At 38.7% G+C, this 27355-nt stretch overlaps 1 protein-coding gene across 3 annotated transcripts in view; it reads right to left on the bottom strand.

Annotated features, from left to right (window-relative positions):
• Nucleotides 1-10736: 10736 nt before the first annotated feature.
• The window catches only part of LOC143041523 (major facilitator superfamily domain-containing protein 6-like), a 58497-nt gene continuing 41878 nt past the window's right edge, over nucleotides 10737-27355 (bottom strand). For 2 of the 3 annotated variants that reach the window (XM_076213494.1, XM_076213495.1), the window contains exons 3-8: nucleotides 23187-23816; nucleotides 22493-22764; nucleotides 21160-21334; nucleotides 13587-13826; nucleotides 12750-12908; nucleotides 10737-12505 (exon numbers count right to left, since the gene is read on the bottom strand). In XM_076213494.1, the coding sequence (XP_076069609.1) occupies nucleotides 12447-12505; nucleotides 12750-12908; nucleotides 13587-13826; nucleotides 21160-21334; nucleotides 22493-22764; nucleotides 23187-23816 (1535 nt within the window). In that variant the 3' untranslated portion in view covers nucleotides 10737-12446. The remainder of the gene's footprint in view (nucleotides 12506-12749; nucleotides 12909-13586; nucleotides 13827-21159; nucleotides 21335-22492; nucleotides 22765-23186; nucleotides 23817-27355) is intronic. The other variant, XM_076213497.1, reaches the window with a different exon arrangement.

Here is a 27355-nt window from a genome sequence, read left to right as displayed (position 1 = left end):
GTGTGTGTGTGTGTGTGTGTGTGTGTGTGTGTGTGTGTGTGTGTGTGTGTGTGTGTGTGTGTGTGTGTGTGTGTGTGTGTGTGTGTGTGTGTGTGTGTGTGTGTGTGTGTGTGTGTGTGTGTGTGTGTGTGTGTGTGTGTGTGTGTGTGTGTGTGTGTGTGTGTGTGTGTGTGAGATGTCCCAAGAGAATGGAAGCTAGCTAACGTTACTCCCATATTCAAAAAAGGTGACAAAAAGAAACCAAATAACTATAGGCCTATTAGTTTGACTTCAATCGTAGGAAAAATAATGGAAACTATCATCAGAGATGCTATCGAACATCATTTAGAAAGTAACCGTTTGATAAATGATAGCCAGCATGGTTTCAGACGGAAACGTTCTTGCGTGACTAACTTACTCGAATTCTACAACACTGTTATCTCGAATTATGACAAAAGAAACAATATAGATTTAATATATCTAGACTTTGCAAAAGCTTTTGATACCGTCCCACACGAAAGACTACTTACTAAATTAGCTTTGCATGGAATAAGTGGTAGCCTATTAGGTTGGACTAGTAATTGGTTGAATGGTCGAAAACAGAGAGTTGTTTTAAATGGAAAAACTTCTGGATGGAAAAGTGTTGCAAGTGGAGTTCCTCAGGGTTCCGTTCTTGGGCCACTTCTATTCATAGTATATATAAATGATATAGACCATGGACTAAAATCTACTGTTTCCAAATTTGCTGATGATACAAAACTGTGCGGAGTGGCAAATGATCACTCAAACCAATTAGATATTCAAGAAGATTTAGATAAATTACAGCAATGGTCTGAAAAGTGACTAATGAAATTTAACACAAGTAGATGCAAGGTAATGCACATAGGTAAAAATAACAGTAAGTACGATTACAAGTTATTTGGAAATTCGTTAACAAAAGTGGATAGTGAAAAAGATCTCGGCGTAATTATCAGTAACGACCTCAAATCATCCAAGCAGTGTATTTCAGCCTCTGAGAAAGCAAATAAGATTCTGGGACTGATTGCGCGATCTTTTGATTTCAAAAGTCCATCACTCATTAACAAGCTATATAAATCGTTAATTCGTCCACATTTGGAATATGCTGTTTCCGTATGGTCACCGAATCTCATTAAAGACATTGACAGACTGGAAAAAGTACAACGGCGAGCCACAAAACTGATTCCAAATATCAAAAATAAATCATACGAAAATCGACTAAAGCACATGAATCTGTTTTTCCTAAAAAAGCGTAAACTCAGAGGTGACTTGATACAGGTCTTTAAAATTCTAAAGGGAATTGACAACATCAAAAGTGACAAAATTTTCACGTTGAATGAGAATCAGACAAGGAACAATGGTCTCAAACTATCCGGATATAGATTCAATTCGGAAGTAGGTAGAAACAACTTTGCCAACCGTGTAGTTAATGAATGGAATAAACTTCCTGCACAGGTAGTGCAATGTAGTTCAGTTCGAAGCTTTAAGAATCATTTAGATAAATACCTAAGTAAGATGCTGTAATGATTATAATTTATCTTATATTATTTGTTTTTGTTTTGTTATCATTAGTCTGTCTGACTTTCATTTATTATTAGTTAAATGTAAATTTATTATTATTTACTACTTACCTGTTTGTTTATTATTTTAACTATACCTATGCATTTATTTATGTATTTTATTTGTTATTTACATTACTATAGTTTTTATTTATCATTTTATTATTAATATGATTTTTTTTTTTTTTTTTTTTTTCATCCGACCTAGATATGGATCAAAAGGTCTCCTGTCGGCATGCTCCACCTTTGTAATCCTTTGTAAAAATCCTTTGTAATCCTTTGTGTGTGTGTGTGTGTGTGTGTGTGTGTGTGTGTGTGTGTGTGTGTGTGTGTGTGTGTGTGTGTGTGTGTGTGTGTGTGTGTGTGTGTGTGTGTGTGTGTGTGTGTGTGTGTGTGTGTGTGTGTGTGTGTGTGTGTGTGTGTGTGTGTGTGTGTGTGTGTGTGTGTGTGTGTGTTCCAATACTACTGCAGGCAACACGTGTCTTCAGGAGGCAAGCAAACACAGGATTCCTTCACTTCAATTCCTGATTATTGATCATCCGAAGAAGTACTATATCCTGTGCTTGTATTTACACCCCCATCACTTCTCCTTTCGTTGCTCCTTCACTCCTTGGATCTCCATTTTTCCTACCCCAGAGTACGTAGTTTCATCTGATGCCGCTGTCACCTGTAGAGGATGTATTGTCCACATTCGTCCTCTACCCAATGCTTTTCTTTACCCAGCGTTGGGTCACCTTGTGGACTACTTCTTCGATCCAGTTCCTTTCAGTGCTCATAGCATGATTTACCTTTTCTTGGGTCATGTAGGCCACGTCTGGATCTTGGCCAATGGACTGGCTAAATTGTCTCGCCTGCCAATAAGTTACCTACTAAGTATTTCAGCGGCTTTGACCCATCGTTTTTCGCTCATATTTCCGAAATAACCATTCAAATCACTATGATATATTAGCACACCCTAATTCACAACCTGCCCTAATTTTGATGTTATAGTGCATTCACAAGTGTATTTAATTACGGCGTTTACTCTTGATATCAAGTGTGTCGTAGCCGACACCCGTGAAGTAAATCAAACAGGTGAAGTCGTGACGTCATCACAAACTACCTCGTGTATCCCAACTTTACTTGTTTGATTTACTTCACGGGTGTCGGCTACGACACACTTAATATCACGAGTAAACACCGTAATTAAATACACTTGTGAATGCACTATAACGTCAAAATTTAGGGCAGGGTGTGAATTAGGCTGTGCTAATATACCATGCTGATGTGAATGATTATTTCGGAAATATGAGCGAAAAACGATGGATCAAAGCCGCTGAAATACCTAGTAGCTAATCAGCGTACCAGTAGCAGCTACCAAAAACCTTGCTAAGTAGAATGAAATTTACAATAGGTGAGTAAAGTGGGCCTGCGGGACATCATTCGACAAGTAGCGGTCATTATCTGCAAGCATGTTCCAGCCTCCTTAAAAGTGGCAGTTGCCGACAAGATTGACGAGATAAGCACCATATGAGGACGGAGCCTTTATTTGTACGACGTTTCGCTTATTACAGCTTTTTCAAGTACAAGTTGAGACACAAATGCTTGAGATTAAATAAGGGGAAAGGAGGGAACGGGGAGAGAAAAGGGGGGGGAAGGAAGAGGAGGAGGAGGAGGAGGAGAAGGGAGGGATTGGACACTGGGAGAGGATGAGATTGCTGGCCCAAACGTCCGGGGCGAAATGTCCACAAAGGGTGGTTTAGATTTTTAATATTTTGCTGGCCATGGGTATTAGGGGAATGATGTGAGGCGAGATGTTAAACATGCCCCTGTTTTGTTCAATAGTGTTCGTTCCTTGAATGATTGCTGCTTCTAAACACTTCCTGCGGATTTTGTCTGGTTCCCGTATCAGTAGCTCTGCATTCTTCCAGTCCATAAGATGGTTTTCCTTGTTTCTATGTGTCACACATGCATTGGTGGTGACATCATACCTGACGTCGTAACGTCTCAAGCATTTGTGTCTGAACTTGTACTTGAAAAAGCTGTAATAAGCGAAACGTCGTACAAATAAAGGCTCCGTCCTCATATGGTGTTTATCTCGTCAATGTTCCAGCCTCGCAAAGCTTGTACATACTGTGTAAAATATATCCTATATTTAGCAGTCTTTCCTTACTTTTTGTTTTTCCTAGGGGTAAAAATTACCTTCTTAAATCGTGCAACGGTGAAAATTAAACAGCATAACTTGATACAGACTTCCGCTAAAGTTTCCTAAACATCTCTCCTCCCTACACAGTCTTCATTTGCTTTGAAACAGTTGCCTTGTACAGTATTTGATAAAAAATATCGTTTTCACTAATTAGAATATGTCTACGCATCAGCTTGTATGTCTACTTAATCTTTTATTACAAATCACCTTAAAAAATATCAAACCCTACCCACCCTGCCGCCACCAGGGTAAAGATGATCACTCATGGTACCAACGAAATCTGAGTTTGGCATCCGTCAAAGAACATACCTCCTTGGCCCAACCAGCAGTGTGACCGTAGGATCAATAGTACATACATATACCAACAGCTTTCCACCCTCTTACAAGGGAGGTAGCCAGAAGTCAAAGGCATAAATTCACTCCCACCCATTTCATCCCCACATACTCTGCTCCCATTCACCACCCCTCCCTCCCTCTTTTCTTTGCTCCTCCTGAATGACGAGTAATCTCTGCATCTCACCCACTACCCTGAGTCATAAGCAATGTAACAAGACACAGCGCATCCACAGCAAGGCCGCTCTACTTAATCGGCAGTGATACTTTAATTGTAATCAACAGTGATACTTTAAATATCCTTAACCGTCGCCCTAAATAATGGTCCGCAGTAGGCTTACTTGTATAGCTTAATAGAAAAATTATTCAACCTAAAAAACAAAAACGATATCTACGGTACCAGCACTGTTGCAAAAATAATGACTGATTTTACAAACTAAAATTTTCCAGAGATACAAAATGACAAGAGAAAAAATCAACCAAAGCATGGATTGGATTCTAACAGCGTGAATCATACAGGGGCAGGTATACGAAAGAGAAAAGTAGGAAAGTGTATTCAAAGAAAAAATAAAGTCCAAACAAAAAGGGTTTCCCCTAGTTAAATGAATCTGCCTGTCATGATTAGGAAATGAATATCAAGAAATAGAGAACCACACACAAGTTTACACAAATATGTATCACACACCATAAACATACACACATGCTCACGCGCATTTACTGACAAATAATCAATCTACAGGCATATTGTAGTTACATAGAATTATATTTATAAAAATAAGATAATAAACTATCACGTGGCTATAATCATAAAGTTATCATTAATTCAGTGAGTAAAATAGATAATATCTTAGATTTTTTCACAAAATTCCTAACTATTATCAAGCGCGACTGCAGTAGTGAGCACATAATGTGTAACAACGACACCCTTGAAACAAAAAATTAACTAGTAACACAATGTGTGAATTTTCCTTCTGATAAATTTCCACCATGTTCTTAATAAAATACTAAAATGAAATAAGCATATGAGATTTCTTAACATTCATATACAAAACGCTTTTCCCCCTTATACAGAGGGTGGCCAAAAAAAAACCATAGAAACCACTCCTACCCATTCCATTCCCCTACATATTCCACTCCCCTCCATCCTCCTCCCTCCCTCTTATCTTGGCACCTCCCGGATGACGGGTCAACCCTGCATCCTGTCCACTACCCTGGGTCGGAAGCAGTGTCGCAAGACACAGCGCATCCACAGCAAGGCCGCTTCATAAATTCGGCGACCCCCCTCTCCATCGCCTCATGCAGAAAAGAAGAAGACTGGGAGAAAGCCCTTCGGGCTGCGTTAATTTTTTCTCATACATAATTCCTCACCCCCACCCCCACCCACTCCCCCTCATGCATCACAGCATCATCCATACACAACCCTTTTCCATTCACCCCTATCTTCTGTCCTCTTACGTCCTTCCTCAACAGACATTCCTCTCTTTTGTAATGCCCCTTTCACCCCATTCATCCATCTCCTAGGACGCCCCCTCATTTTCACTCCTTCCACATCTGCCTTCCACATCTCTTTTATTAATCTTTCTTCACTTACTCTTTCCATGTGTCCAAACCATCCTCATACTCTTTCATCAACCCTATCTCCCAGCTCCCTTTCCACTACTGTTCTCCTCCTCACCTCCTCATTTCTCACTCTATCTAACCTAGTAACCCCTATTATACTTCTTAGACATTTCATCTCAAACACATTCAAACTCCTTCTCTCTTCCTCTCTTATGTTCCATGTTTCTGCCCCATACAGTGCTGTTGGCACAATCACTCCTTCATATAACCTCCTCTTAGCATCCATTCCCAGATGTCTATTTCTCATTACACTTTTTAATCCACCAAGGCATTTATTCGCTTCTCTCAATCTACATTGTACCTCCACCCCCACTCCTCCCTTTCCTGCCACATTCGCACTCAAGTATCTTAAACTATCCACTTCCTCCAGTCTCTCACCCTTAATGCTCACTTCCAGCCTGCTGTCACTCTCTCCCCTTGTACATCTCATCACCTTACTTTTGCCCACATTTATCTTCAGCTTCCTTCTTTCACACACCTTCTCAAACTCTGTCACTAACTTCCTCAATCCCTCCTCTGATCTTGCTACAAGCGCAGTGTCGTCAGCAAACAACAACTGGCTTATTTCCCACTTTTCTCCATTTTCTTTAACCATCTCCAACCCCTGACCCACTACCCTTGCATTCACCTCTCGCACCACCCCATCCATGTAAAGATTGAACAACCACGGCGACATAATACATCCCTGACGAAGTCCCACCTTTACCTCAAACCATTTATTCTCTCCATTTCTAATCCTAAAACAAGCTCTACTACTCTCGTAAAAACTCTTGACTGCTCTTAACAGCTTTCCTCCTATACCATATATCTGCAGTACCTCCCACAGTGCCTACCTGTCTACTCTGTCGTAAGTTTTTTCCAGATCCATAAAAGCCCAAAAAACATCCTTACTTTTTCCTATAGTATTCTCACATATCTGTCTTACCACAAAAATCTGATCTACACAACCCCTACCTGTCCTAAAACCACACTGTTCCTCACCAATTACTCCCTCTGTTCCTCTCCTAATCCTCTCAATCAAGACCCTTCCATAAGTCTTTCCAACTACACTCAATAAGCTGATCCCTCTGAAAGTACTACACTCACACTTGTCCCCCTTTACCTTGTAAAGCGGAACTATACAGGCACTCCTCCAGTCCTCCGGCACTCTACCCTCTCTTAAACAAACATTAAATAACCTCACCAGCCAGTCCACCATAACTGTACCTCCTTTCTTCAGACATTCTGCATGGCATCTATCCAACCCAGGTGCCTTACCTACTCTCATCATCTTAACAGCTGCTTTCACTTCATCTTTCCCTAATTCTCCTCCATTTTCCTCACTCATCACTCTCATTTTCTTAGCGCTTCCCACTGCAACTACCTTCCCTCTCTATCCTTCTTCACATTTAGCAACTCCCTAAAATACTCTGCCCACCTTCCTCTCACTGCCTTCTCTTCCATTATCATTTCTCCATCTGTACCTTATACTTTTTTTTTAATTGATTCGCCTCCTCTTCCTCTTTTAGTTTCTTTCTAAAACATCTTTTTTTGTTACTTTCAATTTTTTTTGTCATACTCTTACCCCATTTCACATCTGCTCTCCTCTTTGCTTCCTTTATCTTATGCTTAACTTCCCTTCTCTTTACTTTGTACCTCTCATACGATTCCCTCGTCTTAATTTGTAGCCAATCTATGAATGCCTGCTTCTTCTCTTCTACACCCTTCTTTGTTTCCTCATCCCACCACTCACTACCCTTCCTTCTATTTCCTCCCGCCCTCCTTGTTCCACACACTATCTTTGCACACCTTATGACTCCTTCCTTGAACCATCCCCATTCCTCCTCCACTCCTAGTTCTACTCTACCCTTCACTCCCTCCCACTCCTCTCTCAGCTTCTTCTTATACTAATTCTCCTTTTCTTTCTCATTTAAGCATTTCACTCTAAGTACCTCCCTACCTTCTGCCCTTTTCCTCTTTCTCCACCTATTCTCCACTTTCAATTTCCCTTCCACCAGAAAATGATCTGATATTCCCTCACTCTCTCCCCTTAGAACATGTACACCCTTAACTCTTCCTACCATACTCCTGGTCACCACTATATAGTCCATTAACGCTCTATCTGCTATCCTTCCTTCCACCACCCTCTCCCATGTGTACTTATGCTTAACTTTCTTTCTAAACACTGTATTTGCTATCTATTCTACCCTTCACTCCCTCCCACTCCTCTCTCAGCTTCTTCTTATACTCATTCTCCTTTTCTTTCTCATTTAAATAGTTCACTCTAAGTACCTCCCTACCTTCTGCTCCTTTCCTCCTTCTCCACCTATTCTCACTTTCAATTTACCTTCCACCAGGAAATGATCTGATATTCCCCCACTCCCTCCCCTTAGAACATGTACATCCTTAACTCTTCCTACCATACTCCTGGTCACCACTATATAGTCCATTAACGCTTTATCTGCTACCCTTCCTTCCACCACCCTCTCCCATGTGTACTTATGCTTGACATTCTTCCTAAACACTGTATTTGCTATCTATTCTATCCTTCACTCCCTCCCACTCCTCTCTCAGCTTCTTATACTCATTCTTCTTTTCTTTCTCATTTAAACAATTCACTCTAAGTACCTCCCTACCTTCTGCCCTTTTCCTCTTTCTCCACCTATTCTCCACTTTCAATTTACCTTCCATCAGAAAATGATCTGATATTCCCCCCCTCTCTCCCTTTAGAACATGTACATCCTTAACTCTTCCTACCATACTCCTGGTCATCACTATATAGTCCATTGACGCTCTATCTGCTACCCTTCCTTCCACCACCCTCTCCCATGTGTACTTATGCTTGACTTTCTTCCTAAAGACTGTATTTGCTATCATCAACTCTCTTTCAAGACACATCTCCACCATCAACTCTCCACTACGATTTTTACCTAGAACTCTATTCTTCCCAAATCACTCCGTCTATTGGTTCGTTTCCTATCCTAGCATTAAGGTCTCCCAAAACAACTACATTGACATTTCTCCCTAATCCTTCTATGCACTCATTTACATATACCCAAAAAGCCTCACTTTCCTCTACGCTCTTCTCACTACCAGGCCCATACGCACTTACAAAAACCCACATCACCCTTCCCAGCTTCACCTTCATCCACATCAACTTTGATGAAACCTCCTTCCACTCCACTACACCCTTACTTATCTCCTCACTTACTAGTATAGCCACCCCTTCTCTCCCTCGTCCCCTCTTCACCCCTGAGTACCTCCCAGCTACACTCCCAAACTCACACTCGCCCTTCCCTTTCATTTTAGTTTCACTCAAAGCCAGCACATCCATCTTTCTTCTCGCAAACATACTTCCTATCTCTTCTCTTTTACTCCCATCTGTACCACATCCACGCACATTAAACCACCCAAACTTTAGGGTACTGGTTGGAAAACTCCTAGACCCGCTTATGCCTTTACTTTTTTTTTTATTTTAGGAATGTCGCCTCTTATAATTCAAGTGGAAAGACCTGGTGGTAGCATTCTCTTCCCCCACCACAGGGTAGGCGAAAAAAGAAAATGAATATTCAGAGAAATGGTACAGGACAGTAACAAGGGGTTGGGGGACAGCATAACGGAGGGACAGTCGTAGTATAAAAGTGTCCTCATTTCTCTATGAACAGAGATTTCCTCTATCACAGACAAAATTATGTTTGACTCTGGTCCGTAGGGGCGCCCATATAAACCTTAAAGTATCAACTGTATGCTACTCTGTCACAATAACATGCAGCCAATACCCCATACGGGGAGATTTCTTAGAAGCTGAGATAAACTAAAGTGATTTCCATCAAGCTATATAACTAACAAAGACTTAACAAAACACAATGAATAACTGAAAATCCTGAGCAGTAGCACTCTGACATTTCCTCAGTCAACACTATATGAAAAAACATTGATTATCCATACTCGTTCTTTTTCAGTGTTGTCGACTCTGGTATCCAATATTCGCTTGCGCACTGCTATTTAATAAACGCCAAGAAATAGTTTTAGGTATTAAGATAGTAATAACGGCTGTAAATCCCTAAATTGTCACCAAAAGCGACCAAAATTCCCCGAGAATATCTCCAGAAAATCCAAAATCACCAGACTCCCACTAGCTGCATGAAAAAAGTCCCAATTTGGGGACAAAATCCCCAGAAGTGGGAGCCTCTATATGTTTTCTTGCCACCTTCCGTTAGAAACATACTTCTTAGCGGCAATCCTGACGCAGAAAGTGACAGATCATTATGTGGTACAGTAGACGTTTAAAAATCCTCTCACACCTAATAAAAGGGTCATTTTCTGTTGTTAGGGGCAACTCCATTCCTCTTTTTCAAATATCAAACATCTGGTACATGTGTTTATTTTGACAGGTTGTCGAGGTCTCTTTATCGGGTAAGAAACAGAAACGACACGTCTATAAGTTTATATCAGTGGTTATCAACCTTTTTCACTCTATTCCTTCCTTCGTGCACTTTCAACACTTGTATGGCTCTCCTTTATTTTTCTCCCAGATCCCACCCCTCCAAAAAGAAATGTAAAAATATAGTAACAAAATGTTAAAGAGAAATCCTTTTCTTCATTACAAAGTTGACAATCATAACTATCTTATATTTGAAAGATTTTTGTTATACCTTACATTATATAGCAGGTCATGGTCCCCCTAAATTCTTGCCATGGCCCAAGGCCAGGTTAAGAACCACTGGACTATTTGAACCGCCTCGGCACGTTAGTGTCAATGTTCAGAGTCCTTCTAAAATAGATAAGTAAATAGATAAATAAACAAATAAACAAATGAATAAATAGATAAATGAATAAATTAATTAATTAATAAATAAATAAATAAATAAATAAATAGATAAATAAATAAATAGATAAATAAATAAATAAGGATTCAGCAGATTCGAAAAGATTGAGGATTGGTTCTTTCTCCATTTCACTTTTTTTATGCCATTTTTCTCTCTTGACATTCTAGTTGCTATTGTATGTGCGTCTGAATTTCCAGAACTACAGGTTGTTTTAAAGGTACTCACATAAGTTACTCGATTTTGTACGAATTTATTAATATATACACTTGGGTAGTATCTTATGAAAATGTTTATATAGTGCATGATATACATTTAAAATAATACTACACTTGCATAGTTTTCCTTCAAAATCATACATTCTATATGTGCAAATACTTCAGGTCACCTTTGCTTTGCCTTGATACTTCACAGTATAAATAAATTAATAAACAAAAGAGAGAGAGAGAGAGAGAAAATAAGAGACTTTTGGGAAAGAAAATTTCGGAAAGAGATATTCCTAGATTCTGAGCTCTTCCATCTGTTAGTCGCCTTTTGCAACGCGCAGGGAGACAAGGTGGCAATATTCCTGTCCCCCTCCCTAGCCACGATAATAAAAAGTATATCTATTCAATATAATTATATTTTAAAATAAAACAAGATATAAGGATTTATATACATGTTCATGGATATAATAATTAACTGTTTTGTGTGTCAAACAAGGCGTGAGGTACCTCCACTATAAGTCGTCACTTTTGCCCTATGCAATTTGAGGGCTGTTGGAATTGATAATAGTCACTGCTGGGAATCGGAGAGGAGTGCGGCATTCGAACCCGCAATTAAACTAATGCGAGGCCAGCACGCTTATTTGTTGCCACTTGTGGACTTTACATTAGTCTTTAATTTAAGGTTGATTTAGTATTTGGCATATAAGGTAGGGTTGACCAACGCACATGAAAGTGAGTAATCAAGTTTATTGCTAAGATCATGTACTCCATAATTCTATTCTGTCTAACTTCGAAGGCTTGAGAATCGACATCGTAGCAAAGGAAGGTAAGACAAATAGTCAAATCTAATTCTTTAAAGATAATTGGTCAGTTAGTTTTTTTAAGAGTGAGGAAATTATATAAAAAAAATGAAAATTATATATTCAGTTCTCCGCATTAAAGTTTAAACAAGAAAAACTTTGATAGATATAAAGAATATGAGTATGTTTACTTTTTGAATAGCCGAAATAACGAATATATATAAATGTTCTGGCGGAAAACAATAGGTGAAATAGATCATTTTTCAGTGAAATATATTTTGATGAACTAATCAGTCAAAAGTTCTCTCTAATATCTCTGAAAGTCATTGACCCGTGCCGGCTATCAATGATCCTTAGTCCTGATATAAATATCCGCAGTAAGAAACATTCTACTTTTGTTTGTGTTGTGTGCTGAGATAAACTATGTTGCTTTTGGAGTTGTATCACCGGGTGAAAATTGTGTTCTTAGGCTGAATACACATCAGGGAGATAGTTCTCTCCGATGTCCACCCCACATGGTTGCCTCGTGTTAATAGCGTATTATTACTACAGTAATACTGTTTAACTGATCAATCACAACCATACCCTAAAACATGATAATGTCCAATGCTACTGAACCGTGATTGCTGGCACTTGACTAAGAGGCTCTGAACACAATGTTCCATATACTCTTATACATCGTGTGGGCCAAATGGAATGTACAGTATATACCAATAAGTATTTCCTCTTCAGTACACAATATATACACCAATAGGCCTTCGTCATTGGTGCTATTTGACCTCTGAATGATAGCGATGATCTTTATGTATCTCTGACTGTTAACACCAGGCGATTCTCTTCAGATGAATGAGACTTTCGGTTTAAAATCTTTTCTCCAAACTGTGTAGTACTTTATACACTTGTTTCTGGCTAAGAAAAGGCAACTTCATGCAAGAGACGGGTTACTGCAAACGTGGTGCTTTGTTTTCGCCAGGACGCATGTAGCCTGAATTCCCCAGCCCTGGAAAACACAAGCACACTGGAATTAAGATAATACGTACGAAAACAGCATAATTCATATTTGGAAGAGCTATTGATGTATATTATTTATAGCGTTAGTATTTTCTTTGCAATAACTAATGTTTCTATTCTAATCGAACCTAAAATGGGGAATCATAAAGGTGATAAAGGTATGTGAGTGACTAACGCATGCAAAAACCGTCATGCAGATCTAAGAACTTTAAATGACTAACTGGACAGCTTACCTTTTTCAGCCTTCTGGCGACAGCAGTGTCGGATCAAGAATTGACAAAGGGCATAGAACACGCAGTACAGAACATTGACCAATCCCACTATGAGGAACGTGCATTGACCTCCTACTCGCGACCAAAGTGCTCCTCCACCTATGCCAGCCAAAGATTTTCCTGTAAACCATCAGATATTTATTATACATGAAAGTTAATATGTGTGAGTGTAGGCCTTATACTTTGAAAACTATTCATTAACTCTTTGACCCCAAAGTTGACAAGTTTCCACATCTTATTCTGGCTAGACCCAAATAATTCTGTTCAGATTTATTGTGTGTGTGTGTGTGTGTGTGTGTGTGTGTGTGTGTGTGTGTGTGTGTGTGTGTGTGTGTGTGTGTGTGTGTGTGTGTGTGTGTGTGTGTGTGTGTGTGTGTGTGTGTGTGTGTGTGTGTGTGTGTGTGTGTGTGTGTGTGTGTGCATACGCGTTTGTCTCCAACCACTCATTCTTACAATTCATTGAAATAGCGTAAGTCACGGTAAATTCGTCTCCTTATTCAGTGATCTGAGAGTTAGTGAAAGCATTCAGTCTTGATGATCTACTTCAGGATCACCGGTCTATCCCCTGGGTGGATGTTATCACTTCTGTGGTTGCGAGTGGAGTTTGAAAGTAGTGTACTCAGTTCGATTGAACTGAGTAGGTGTCATTACTTGAATGCAACACTTACGAGTAACACTTCCCGGGGATTACACTCAGGCAGAGACGATAATCTCTACTCCACGAGAGTTCCTGACAGATAGTACTAGTGTTTAAACAGTGAAAATGTATAGGAACAGAGAGGTCGCCGCAACACTTGCCTGTAAACTGTGTAGCCCTGATAATACCCTGAAGAGTTGCTTGAGCACCTGGCGGAGCGATTTCGCTGGCGTGAGCTGTGACAGTCGCATAGAAGAGACCGTAACTGATACCATTGAGGATTTCTATGGGAAGGAAAATCCACGGGTTGCTGATAAAGTAGTAAGAGATGAAGCGAACACCGTTGACCGTCATGACCAGTATCAGGACACGCGATGTTCCCAAGTATTCGATGATGCGGCCTGAAAGGGGAGTTAGGCTTAATGCAACCAAACGCACGCTGAACACACACACACATACAAACACACACACACACACACACACACACACACACACACACACACACACACACACACACACACACACACACACACACACACACACACACACACACACACACACACACACATACACACATTTACTACTCGTTTAGTAGCACTGCGCTTGACCACTGACCCAATGATCTGAGTTCGGTCCCAACCCAGAGATAAAACGCACAACACTGAAATCCGGCACCCAGCTCTTGTGGGCAAGGAGCTGGGGGTGGTGTGTGTAAGGTCACAATATTACCCATAGATCGGGCAGTTTATCACGAGTCTAACATGTGATTCAAGACCATGGTGACACACACACACACACACACACACACACACACACACACACACACATGTAATGGTGTGATATGTTGTAGCACCATACAATTATTGTTATGTATTATGCTTAGGTATTATTCAGTTAAGAGTTGTATATTCCCCCATTATATAATTAATCGTTATAGGTTTTGTTGGACATTAATTTTCTATTGATTGTATTATTTATTTACAATTTTTGTACAATCTATAGGAAGAACCAAGGGATCTCCTTTGTCTTTTGCGCCAAAACAAGGCTTGGCGTCCCAGTTGAAACTGCCTCCGAAGTGTACGCACGTTTTTGTCCATTGTAGTGCTATATCAAACTGTGATGTAATATATTTAACTACATTGTTGATATATTTTTATTTTGCCACGCTACAACATATGCTGGCGGTGGAAAAGTTGAATTTGTTTACTATACGCTTTTTTTTAACATTTGGATGATTCTCTAGCGATACGAATTTTAGTGAACTTTGGCTGGCCAGTATATTACGTATATATATATATATATATATATATATATATATATATATATATATATATATATATATACATATAGCCAGGAATTTGTTACAGCGCCTTATGAAATTATTTGTAAGATGATGCTCAGGAACAGTGTATTTTACGTGTGCGCCATGTAATATTTTGGGGTACGTCCATGCGGTCCCCAGTTTTCCATCTCCAATTTGGACTTTTGGTTTTATTGTCGTCATCTGTCTTCATGAAATAATCGCCTATTATTCCTTCGTGTGTCAGCTTTAACATGATGCCCGGATGTGGAAAGGTTAATACACCCGCCTTGATTGTGTAAAAGATTTCCGGCGTCCTATCCAGCCTTCAAGTCACTTAATCTTGAAGAGACTGCTCTCTGATCTACAAATATAAGGCAACCTCCGAAGTAACTTCGGGGGTTGGCAGATTAAATCTATTTACAAATGTACAAGTAGGCTATTGTCATATTCACATTTAGGAAAAATACTAGAAGAGTTGGTCGCGTCAGATTGAGCGACAATCACAGGCACCGCGCCTATTATACTCTGAAGGCGTGAGGTGCAGCTGTTTCAAGCAGATGTTCGGATGTCTGATCCGAGATGCGGTGCGTCATTGTTCGGTTTTGACGTGGGCTGGAAAAGTCGGCGGTTCTGGTCATTGTTCAGGTCCGGATACATCTATCCCCTATTTTTTAGGAAAATCCGGAACAATAGGGGATAGCTCGAGTTGTTTGAAGATCCATGTTCACTCTATATGCGTGCGTGCGAGCGTGTACACGCTGAACATCGAAGGAGATGATAACAGACACACTGAACATCAAAGGAGATGATAGCAGAGCTCGGCCAGCTATCATCACTGTCCTTAGTGGTATTCATGAAAGAAAAAAAAACAAAAGAAAAAAAAAACTTCTGCAGAACCTTGGCATGAAGATACATACACAAAATGGTGTAATAATGGTGGTATCGGGAAACATTCATAAATAAAAGGAAATAAACTTAATTGTATGAGCATGCGGAAGTAGAGATGATTTCCGTTCACCTTGGTAGGTATACACATTTATGAAGTTGCTACTCTATTTCGAAGATTATAATGGGGAAGGGGAACTGGAGGTTTTGGTTGATAGGATTTGTGATGGTCCTCTATTACAGGGGTAATGTGGGCCTGTGAAGGAACGGTCTCGATATCGAGGTCACGGGGAACTCTTTTGATATGATTTTTGTGCAAGACAGTCTCCGTAAGATCGTGCAAACTGGGTGCTTTGACTTTGTTCATTAACTCATGTCCAATGATACGATAGAGTCCAGAGAATTTAGGGGAGAGCTTCGAGGTAGGGGGGTGTTTAAGTGTGCAAACAATGTCTCCAATTTGAAAGGTACAAGGTTTGGCTGATTTTTTATGCAAACTGACCATTTCGTCCTTCGATGAAGAGTATTATGTATTCTTTTGAAAAGATTATTGAAATTTGCTACTTTGACATTGGCGTAATCATTGAAGTTGTAAATGGGAAGTAATTCTGAAAGAAGATCATATGTGAGCCTTCTGTCCGAGCCAAAGAGGACAAAATGAGAAGATTCCGATATTGACTTATCAATGGAACTGCAGTATTTATACAAGCTTGAATCATGGGGGCATGTTTATCCTAAGAAGGGTGAAGATCAAAATCAAGATGTCGTAGAACATTGAGAATCTTTCTATTCTGGCGTCCAATTAAGCCATTTAAACTAGGGTAATAAGCAGTAGTGTTGCAGTTCTTGTTTTGAAAGTAATTACAAATATGCGAAAGAATCTCGTTGTTGAATTCAGTCCCATTGTCAGAAATCAGAGTCTTGGGTGTAGCGAGGGGGCATATGAATTTGTCAATGAGTGTCTTTACTACGTGTTTTGCTATTTTGTCTGGGTGAGAGAATACAGAATCGTGAAAAATTGTCGGCACAGACAAGGAAATATTGATTTCCGGTATGTGTAAGTGGTAATTTAAGAAGATCAACAGCTACTGTGTCGAATAGTTTAGAAGGTGAAAGGTAAGTTAGAATTGGAACATGACCATTTGTATGACCTTTGTGAATCGCGAAAGGGTGACAAGCATCAATGTACGCGTGTATATCCTTCCTCGTTGTTAACCAGATATAGTGCAATCTGGCTTGTGTAACGCATTTTTCCTTGCCAGGGTGTGCAGCAATAGGTGAATCGTGTATAAGCTTTAAAACTTCTGTAATGAGATCCGTAGGTACTACAAGTTGAAACACTGACTTGTTGGGTTCATGTTTATATGTTAGTGTTGTTTTGTAATACAAAATGTCATCCACTAACGTGTAATTATCGATATCGGAAAGAAAGGTACCTGTGTCAGTTGTGTCTGCAGATTCGGGGAAGTATATGACACGTTTCCAAAGAGGGTCTGATCTCTGTGTTGCGGCAACGCGCGCTTGTGTAAGAGTTAATGAAATGGGACTCTGAGTGATGGTCACAATATGGCGACTAAGAGCGCCTACAACTAGATTTGCTTTTCCTTGAAAAAAATGAAAGGTGGGCATGAACTCTTGTATGATAAGGAACCAGCGGGTAAGTTTTCCTAAAAGATTCTTTTCTTTGAAGAGGTGTATGATTGGTTGATGATCTATATATGTGTATCTCGTAACCAAGGATGTCTTTGAAATGTTTGAGTGCGTATATAACTGCTAATGCTTCTGTGTCTCTTGGTCAGGTGTCCAAATAAAGGGTGCTGCTATACTTGTGTAACTTTGAATGTAACGTCTGTAAAAACCTGACAGACCAAGGAATGAACGTATGTGTTCTACAGAAGTTGGGCGTGAAAAATCTATGACTGCCTTGACCTTGTCCTACGAGGTTAAAATTCCTTGTGAGTTAAAGACATGCCCTAGGAAGCGTATTTCTTTCTGAAGGAAGGAACACTTCTTAAGCTTCAGTTTGAGAACTGCATTTTCTAGTAGTGAGGAAGACAGTATGTACAGTGTGGAGATGTTCGCTAACAGATTTGGAAGCGATGATCACGTCATCGAGGTACATAGATGATTTAGGAGACCTACAAGTACTGTGTGCATGAGTTGTGTAAGCACTGATGGGACTGATACAAGACCCATGGCGAGTCATTTGAAGTGTTAGTGACCTGTGGGTGTGCTAAAGGCTGCCAGAGGCCTAGACTCTGGAGTAAAGGGAATCAGGAAATATCCCAACATAAGGTCTAAGGTCCTTATGTTGGGATATTTCTCTATCTTACAGCAAAAGAATCTTCTACATATATACAAAAACAAAATAGAAAGCTTTTTTTAATATCTTTGTTTAACGCCGAGGAAAAAAAATATAAAAAAAATGATCGAAAAAAAGCAAAATTTTTACTTTGACACGTTATTAAAAAAAATTATTTAACATATGCAAAAAAAACTCTCTATTTTATTTTTTGTCATTTATCTAGCTATTAATAGAGACCTCGTATGCAAAAATCGGTTGCAAATTGAGGGAGGAGATAGACTTTGAGTATCAAAAAATTACATTTTTCAGAAATGAGTGTTAAAGTTTTTTTTTCCCTTAGTTTGACTAAATTTTACATTGGACCTCCTAAGACCCATTGAAAACAGGTTTCATTGTATTTTCATGATGATTTTGCATCTTTCAAGTAACTCAGGCACTTTGTACCCTCCTACAGTGTAGGATATTATTCACTCAAAGTGAGGGTCTCATAAGCCGCCACCTCATTCTTTGTCGCAAAGTTTGAGTTCTTGGTCTAGAATGACCCAGCAAGGTAGTCTGATTGCTGGGATTCAGCTCTCTTTCTTTTCTTGGGTTTCCCTTCTGGTGTTGGAACAGGCTCTTGCTGCATCAGGGACATCACTGTGAGGTTTGAGACTCTAAACCCAAGGTGTTGCAACAAGGAGGCATCCTTGTAGCCACTTGTTAGCAAACAGTTGTTTGCGTAGAGACAACTTGTCTGATATAGGTGTAGAGGACAGAGGATCAGGTGCTGAGGATGTGGATGTAGATGGAAGGGAGAGAGCTGCTGGAGGGAGTACTAGTGGTGGTGGCGGAGGTGGTGATAACAAAGTTGATGCTGGGGTTCTTTCTTTCTCCCCTTGAGTTGCTAATGTAGACATTCTTATCTTCCGCAAGTGTGCCTTTTGTTTGGATAGCTTAGGCATGGCTAATATCTTCAAATATCTCTTCACTGAAAAATAGATGCGAATTTCACACGGCAAATTAGAGAATGCGGCAAGCTAACGTGTACATGTCCTTTACTTTGTAAGGCTCAGGCCACTGCCAGTCGTGCAGGCTGAACTTCCTCACACCACATACTCACGTGCATGCCGGACGTAAGAGAAAACTTTATGAGTGTATCAAACGCAAAAAAATAGGGTAAAATATGGTCAAAACGTATGTAAACAATGGTCGTGCGCAGCATGTGGCTGCCGGGGGGAGGGAGGGTATGCCCTTTAAACCCTTTAAAAATGGCGGTACGATAAAAAACACTTTACCAGCATCTAGAGCAAGATCCCTACTATGTATTTATGCAATAAAAAAAATCGAATTTTTCTTAAATCTGGGGGCGGGGGGTCCCCTTAAAGTATTATCGAGATATTATTTTTGGATATCCTGTTACAGTCTACAAGGACCACACGGCTGTCACACAACTTTTCAAGGCAAAAATACTTCAGGCCACCTAGCCTAAAGAATTTAGCCCGACCCTTAAGCATATTCTAAGATGTGCAAACAATGTCACTGATGCCCTTTCACGTAATATACATATAGCTGCAGTTACAGTGATTGACAACTCCCTGTAGGATCTAGCCAAAGCTCAGCGTGAGGACTCAGTTTGGTCTGCTGTTATTTATGCTTTGGAATCTGATGATGATTCCACCTTACCAGATTTACCAATTTTCTCTACAGGACAATGCTCTCATTCATAATGCGGAAGTGTTTGAGCAGGATGTGGCACAGTTAGTGATCCCTTAGTCTCTAGTCCCTGTTGTTCTGTTTCTTGCTCATGATGCTCCTCAGGCTGGTCACCCAGGTCGTGACAAAACTCTGGCTATGGCTCGCAAGAAGTATTATTGGCCTAGAATACAACTGGACGTTACCATTCATGTAGCCCAGTGTAGCTCTTATGTCCAGAACAAAGGTTCTACGCACACTGCTCCTATCCTCGAGTACTTTACTCCTTCTCGCCCTTTTCAGACTATGGCTATAGAACTTTTACAATTGCTTCGAAGTACTCAAGGTTCTGTGTATGTCCATGTGTGTGGACCACTTTAGTCGCTTTGTAATATTGGTTCCCTTATGTAGGAAGTCTGCTCCAGTAGTTGCCCATGCTTTAGTTTCTCATGTCTCTTGTCCATACAGTACTCCTTCAGTGTTCCTTAGTGACAATGGGACTGAAATCAGGAATGAGGTTTTAACGAACATTTGTGAACGTTACGGCATCAATCAAATCTTTGTCACTGCTTAACATCCTTCATCTAATGGTCTAGTAGAGCGGACGAATAGGAAAATTTTGGACATTCTCAGGCACGTTGCTAGTAACCTCCATGAATCTTGAGAGGATTGGCTTCCGCATGTCAGGGCTTGCATTAATAGTCCAATTAATATTTCCACAGGTAAGACGTCTCATTACGTCGTCTATGGAGTGAAAAACAGGCTCCCATTTGATATGTTAGACAGTCCTACTCGTCCCCTCTACAAATTTATGATTTATGATTATGTAAGAGAGAAAAATAATGACTCCAAGTGAAACACCAGCATAGCCTGTTAACATAAGTATTGGTGATCATGTTTATAAAAGTAAGGTCGTGCCGTGTAAAATAATTTAAAGGACACTGCACTAGGACATCTTCATTATTCCAAGACCACAGGTTCGTTTATCTGATCATATTACGCCATACGTTATTCTCAGCAGTATCAACTGTAACAAAGTCGCTCTACACTTTTGTTGAGATAAATAATCTACAGTCTAGAGGGTCATTTTTATCTATTTATTTATTTATTTGTTTTTAAGAAGTAGGGATATATTTAGATCTTTTCAAATGTCTGCACCTTAGATGACGAAATATACTCTATCCTAAGCTCGTGGTTTGTACTTTAGCATTTACTGTTTCCAATCCAACACATATATTCAGTGTCCATATTTTCATCCTTCATCACCCCGAACAAAACAAAGATATCTGCTATATATCATCTGGTAGCCACCACGAGATTTAATTCGACCAAGGAGGGCCCTCCCCACCCCTGGAGTTAAAAGATTATAACCTATTTTATTTAATCTATAGACGTCTGTGATTAATAGTCTATATTTCTCTATATGCCGCCAGATTATCTTATTCAGCTTAGAAAAGATCCCTCCCGATATCTATGTAGTTCCGCTGCCAGGATTTGGTGTCAACCAATGATAAAACACTTAAATAAACTTGCTAAAAATAAAAACCACTCAGATAACACTACAAACCTGCCAAGAACCAGAAAGGAACCTCTCCCAGGAAACATTGAATGGCCACCATCAGACCCTGAAGAAATTTGAGTCCTGGAAAGTTAGGATCCCAAGCCAGTGCCACCTCTTCAACGAGAATAAGATGAAAAGCCCAAAGGAATCCTAATGTCATTCCTAAGACGACGCAAGTGACCTGGAAAAACAACAAAGAAATCTTAAACTTGTATTTGGATGCACTGCACTGAAGAGGTATGTTTATCTATTCATTTATTTCTTTATTTATTTGTTTGTTTATTTATTTATTTATTTATTTATTTATCTATTTATTTATCTATTTAGCTATTTATTATCTTTAATTCGGTTTATGAACAAATCCCAAAACAAAAGGACATCTGACATTTTCTTTTCAAGAGTAACTGTGTGCTATTTTTCATATTTATAGAATTATTAGATATAAATTACATATTATCTTATGCTAATACTCCAATGCAATCAGTGACCAAGAATCATGGAGCACAGGATTGAAGCTTAAAAGTTGAAACCAACTATCCTCAGTCCATTATCATAATAGACTGAATGTTCTCATGTTTTCAGCAAAATTAGCAAATCTAAGTTAAAGTATAACAATGAATAAGTGCGGTTAAACTATAAGTTAGTGTGGAAATACAGGCTTTTAAAAATGAAAAGAGAAATGCCTTCATGTTTTTGTGCCCTTTTAGTTTTAAGGCTATGCAGAGGTAAATGCACGTAAATGGAAGATAGCTTGAGCAAAGGCACAGAGAACCTGCGACTCAATTCGTCACCTTTATCCCATACACTTTGGCTGTTGGGCTAGGTAACAGTCATAGTTGGTAATAGGAGAGAAATGCGGGCACTGAGCAAATGTATAAAGGTTGAGAGTGAATGAAATGATGTTGGAATTATCCATATTGGAATTCTAAGCAAAAATTATAAAAAGAAGAAGAAAAAACAATATATATGAGAGAAGAAATATGCATGTAAAAAGGGAAAGTGCAAATATTTCTGAAGCATTCTAATCTTTGTGGACGGTATCGCACCGATGAGGTGATATAAGATAACCTTAAGGATGGTGAATGAACGGTGGGACAGCAAGCCTTAAAAGTTATCGCCATTCATTTTTGAACGCCTCAAATATTTCTGGATAAATGCTGAAGCTCACAAGACGACCGTAAAAGAACAAAGTTTTAGGCAACTCGTTCATCAAAGAATTCTGTTTAAGGCATGAGCAGAAAGTTTAAGAAGTATAACCTTTGCTTCTGAAAAGCTAGGCATTTTAAAGAAGGTACATTCTGAAACCATGCATAAGAGAAAACGTTACTTCAGTTCTTACCAGGAAAAGAATAGTGCCTGGGCTGGAAATTACTCCTCGAACTTCTCCTGCCTTAAGAGTCTCTTCTTTCCTTTCGGGCAGACGCATGCATGCGGTCACCACGATGGCAAGGCTCATGAAAACGATCATAAGGACAAAGGCAGGGAAATAGTCTCTGGTCTGCAAATGAGCGGAGTAAAGGTCGACTAAGGCCCCTGTTACTAAGGCTGAAAGACCCCATCCGACCGTCCCCCAGAGCCGTTGTTGTCCAAATCGACTACGTTCCGCCTTGCCTTTGTGAAATAAAATAAATAGATAATAACTGTGCAGCCAGCTCACACATTTCTTATTTTTATCCCTCTCCATACTCATAAGCATATAAAGTTTAGCCTATATATTTCTGATTTGAGTGATATTTTTTATTTTCATACACAGAGAGCCTGAACACTAATTGTCCAGTGCCAAGCTTCTCTGACCCTATAAGCTGCTGTCCCGCCGACCACGTATTCCTCAACTGCTTGTATGTGTAAAATAATAAAACAAGACGTCCTGGTATGACATGAATGTACCCACTTATATTGGCATGTACTGTCAGTGGTCTAATAACTATACTTAGGGTCAGTCATGGGAATTTCTATCTTTGATCTAAAGAATTTGCCCAAGTTAGAAATATTTTTCATCTTTTACTTAGGAAATTATGCGTTTCTCTACATACCTAAAATCATGTAGCAGGCTGTATCACCAAATATAATGGAGGAGGAGAGGCCCACGTAGAACAAAACCAGGAAGAGGAAGATTACCCAGAAAAGTGGAAGGCGTAATTGCTTTAGTAGAGGTAATTCTGAAGCTACTAGATCTTCCCAGACACCTTGGCTGCTAGTTGCGTTCCGGGTATGGAATGAGTCTTGCTGTGTCCCATTATGCCAGGTGGGCTTCAACATCCCTGAGTCTAACGGAGGGTCTTCTGATATCTCCACTGTGGCTTGTATGCTTTTAGTGGAATCATTGTGAGGTATGGTGTTCAGAAGAGGGAAGTCAGTGGAATCCACGGGAAAGTGACTTTCATTCGGGAGGGTGTATGCACGCTGAACCTGCAACCCGGACGTAACCTCGGTGGTCAAGATGTGCGGTGTCCAATACATCCCACTGAGCCCCAAGGTCAAGATCACCAGACTGCTTGTGAAAAAGGCGTGGTGAGCTTTCAGGTGGTCAGCCAGGGTGCTTAAGAAGGCACCAGAAAGCACCCCGATAGCAGGCATGCATGCATATAAAAACCCAACTCCCTCGGGAGATACGCCACGTTGTATGGCCATCAACGGTATGAACAACTGTAGAGGTACAGAGCCTGAAAATATTAGGTTGATGATTAGGGCAATATTCTCGACACAACCCCCCTAATATTTGAAATATATATATTTTTTTCATATATATATATATATATATATATATATATATATATGTATATATATATATATATATATATATATATATATATATATATATATATATATATATATATATATATATATTTTATATATTTATATATATGGAGGTGAGGTGGCAAAATGAAGCGTTAAGGCTAGAGTATGGAGCTTTATTCAGAACCAGACGTTTCGACCTCTTGGGCCTTCCTCAGTGGACTGAATATAGAATAAGAATCAAAGTCCGTCAACAGCTTACATGGTGATCTGACGACCCTGCGTGACCTCATCAGATCACTATGTAAGCTGTTGACGGACTTTGATTCTTATTCTGTATTCAGTCAACTGAGGAAGGCCCAAGAGGTCGAAACGTCTGGTTCTGAATAAAGCTCCATACTCTAGCCTTAACGTTTCATTTTGCCACCTCACCTCCATATTTGTCTGTCTTTACATATATATATATATATATATATATATATGTGTGTGTGTGTGTGTGTGTGTGTGTGTGTGTGTGTGTGTGTGTGTGTGTGTGTGTGTGTGTGTGTGTGTGTGTGTGTGTGTGTGTGTGTGTGTGTGTGTGTGTGTGTGTGTGAATATTAAAACTTGAATATTCAAATGAAGGAATGTGTAATCTCTTAAACAATTATTTTAGTTCGGTATTCGTAAACGAAACACCTCAAAGTGAATTCCAAACTGAAACCTGTGAAAAGTCTGGGGTAAACTTACTCGGTACGGTAAATATAACAAAAGAAACAATTAAAAGGTGTATAGACAAACTCAAAGTTAATAAAACACCAGGGCCTGACGGTTGGCATCCAAGAATCTTAAAGGAAATGAAAAATGAGATTGTTGTTCCATTAGAAATTATTTTCAAGAAATCCATCATATCCGGAGATGTCCCAAGAGAATGGAAGCTAGCTAACGTTACTCCCATATTCAAAAAAGGTGACAAAAAGAAACCAAATAATAACTATATATTAGCCTATAATGGAAATATCATCAGAGAAAAAATAATGGAAACTATCATCAGAGATGCTATCGAATATCATTTAGAAAGTAACCGTTTGATAAATGATAGCCAACATGGTTTCAGACGGAAACGTTCTTGCGTGACTAACTTACTCGAATTCTACAACACAGTTGTCTCGAATTATGACAAAAGAAACAATATAGATTTAATATATCTAGACTTTGCAAAAGCTTTTGATACCGTCCCACACGAAAGACTACTTACTAAATTAGCTTTGCATGGAATAAGTGGTAGCCTATTAGGTTGGACTAGTAATTGGTTGAAAGGTCGAAAACAGAGAGTTGTTTTAAATGGAAAAACTTCTGGATGGAAAAGTGTTGCAAGTGGAGTTCCTCAGGGTTCCGTTCTTGGGCCACTTCTATTCATAGTATATATAAATGATATAGACCATGGACTAAAATCTACTGTTTCCAAATTTCCTGATGATACAAAACTGTGCGGAGTGGCAAATGATCACTCAAACCAATTAGATATTCAAGAAGATTTAGATAAATTACAGCAATGGTCTGAAAAGTGGCTAATGAAATTTAACACAAGTAAATGCAAGGTAATGCACATAGGTAAAAATAACAGCAAGTACGATTACAAGTTATTTGGAAATTCGTTAACAAAAGTGGATAGTGAAAAAGATCTCGGCGTAATTATCAGTAACGACCTCAAATCATCCAAGCAGTGTATTTCAGCCTCTGAGAAAGCAAATAAGATTCTGGGATTGATTGCGCGATCTTTTGATTTCAAAAGTCCATCACTCATTAACAAGCTATATAAATCGTTAGTTCGTCCACATTTGGAATATGCTGTTTCCGTATGGTCACCGAATCTCATTAAAGACATTGACAGACTGGAAAAAGTACAACGGCGAGCCACAAAACTGATTCCAAATATCAAAAATAAATCATACGAAAATCGACTTAAGCACATGAATCTGTTTTCCCTAAAAAAGCGTAGACTCAGAGGTGACTTGATACAGGTCTTTAAGATTTTAAAGGGAATTGACAACATCAAAAGTGACCAAATTTTCACATTGAATGAGAATCAGACAAGAAACAATGGTCTCAAACTGTCCGGAAATAGATTCAATTTGGAAGTAGGTAGAAACAACTTTGCCAACCGTGTAGTTAATGAATGGAATAAACTTCCTGCACAGGTAGTGCAATGTAGTTCAGTTCGAAGCTTTAAGAATCATTTAGATAAATACCTAAGTAAGATGCTGTAATTATTATAATTTATGTTATATTATTTGTTTTTGTTTTGTTATAATTTGTCTGTCTGATTTTCATTTATTATTAGTTATATGTCAATTTATTATCATTTACTATTTACCTGTTTGTTTGTTATTCAACTATACCAATGCATTTATTTATGTATTTTAATTGTTATTTACATTGTTATAGTTTTAATTTTTTATTAATATTTTTTTTTTTTTTTTTTTTTTTTTTTTTTTTTTTTTGCATCCGACCTAGATATGGATCAAAAGGTCTCCTGTCGGCATGCTTTGCCTTTGTAATCCTTTGTAATCCTTTGTGTGTGTGTGTGTGTGTGTGTGTGTGTGTGTGTGTGTGTGTGTGTGTGTGTGTGTGTGTGTATATATTTCAATAGGCATATTTTATCTGGTATTTACCAAAAGATTACAAAGGCGGAGCATGCCGACAGGAGAGACCTTTTGGTCCATATATAGGTCGGATGCGAAAAAATCATAATATAAACAAATAGATAAATAGATAAATAAATAAATAAATAAATAAATAAATAAAATAAATAAATAAAACTATAATAATATAAATGATAAATAAAATACACAAATAAATACATAGGTATAGTTAAATAAAAAACGAAAAGGTTACTTTCAAATAATAATAAATTGACATATAATTAATAATAAATGAGAATCAAGCAAATAATAATAAACAAACAGGCAAATGATAACAAAACAAATAATCAAATAATATAAAATAAATGAGTCATTACAGCATCTTGCTTAGTTGTTTATCTAAATGATTCTTCAAGCTTCGAACTGAACTACATTGCACTGCTTCTGTAGGAAGTATATTCTATTCAAAGGATTACAAAGGATTACAAAATCGGAGCATGCTGATAGGAGACCTTTTGGTCCATATCTACGTCGAATGCAAAAAAAAACATAACGATAAATAAATAAATGAATAAGTAAAAACTGTAACAATGTAAATAACAAATAAAATACATAAATAAATGCATAGGTATAGTTAGACAATAAACAAACAGGTAAATAGTAAATAATAATTAATTGACACATAACTAATAATAAATGTGAATCAAGCAATAATTAATAAACAAACGGAAAAATTATAACACAACAAATAAACAAATAATATAAAATAAATGATTATCATTACAGCATCTTAGGTGTTTATCTAAATGATTCTTAAAGCTTCATTAACTACACGGTTGGCA

Source organism: Oratosquilla oratoria, chromosome 31 (genome assembly GCF_046742065.1).
Source record: "Oratosquilla oratoria isolate Oo_2021 chromosome 31, ASM4674206v1, whole genome shotgun sequence".
NCBI classification, from domain to species: domain Eukaryota; kingdom Metazoa; phylum Arthropoda; class Malacostraca; order Stomatopoda; family Squillidae; genus Oratosquilla; species Oratosquilla oratoria.
Note: the sequence above shows the minus strand (reverse complement) of the source record. Positions and strands in the feature narration are given on the sequence as shown.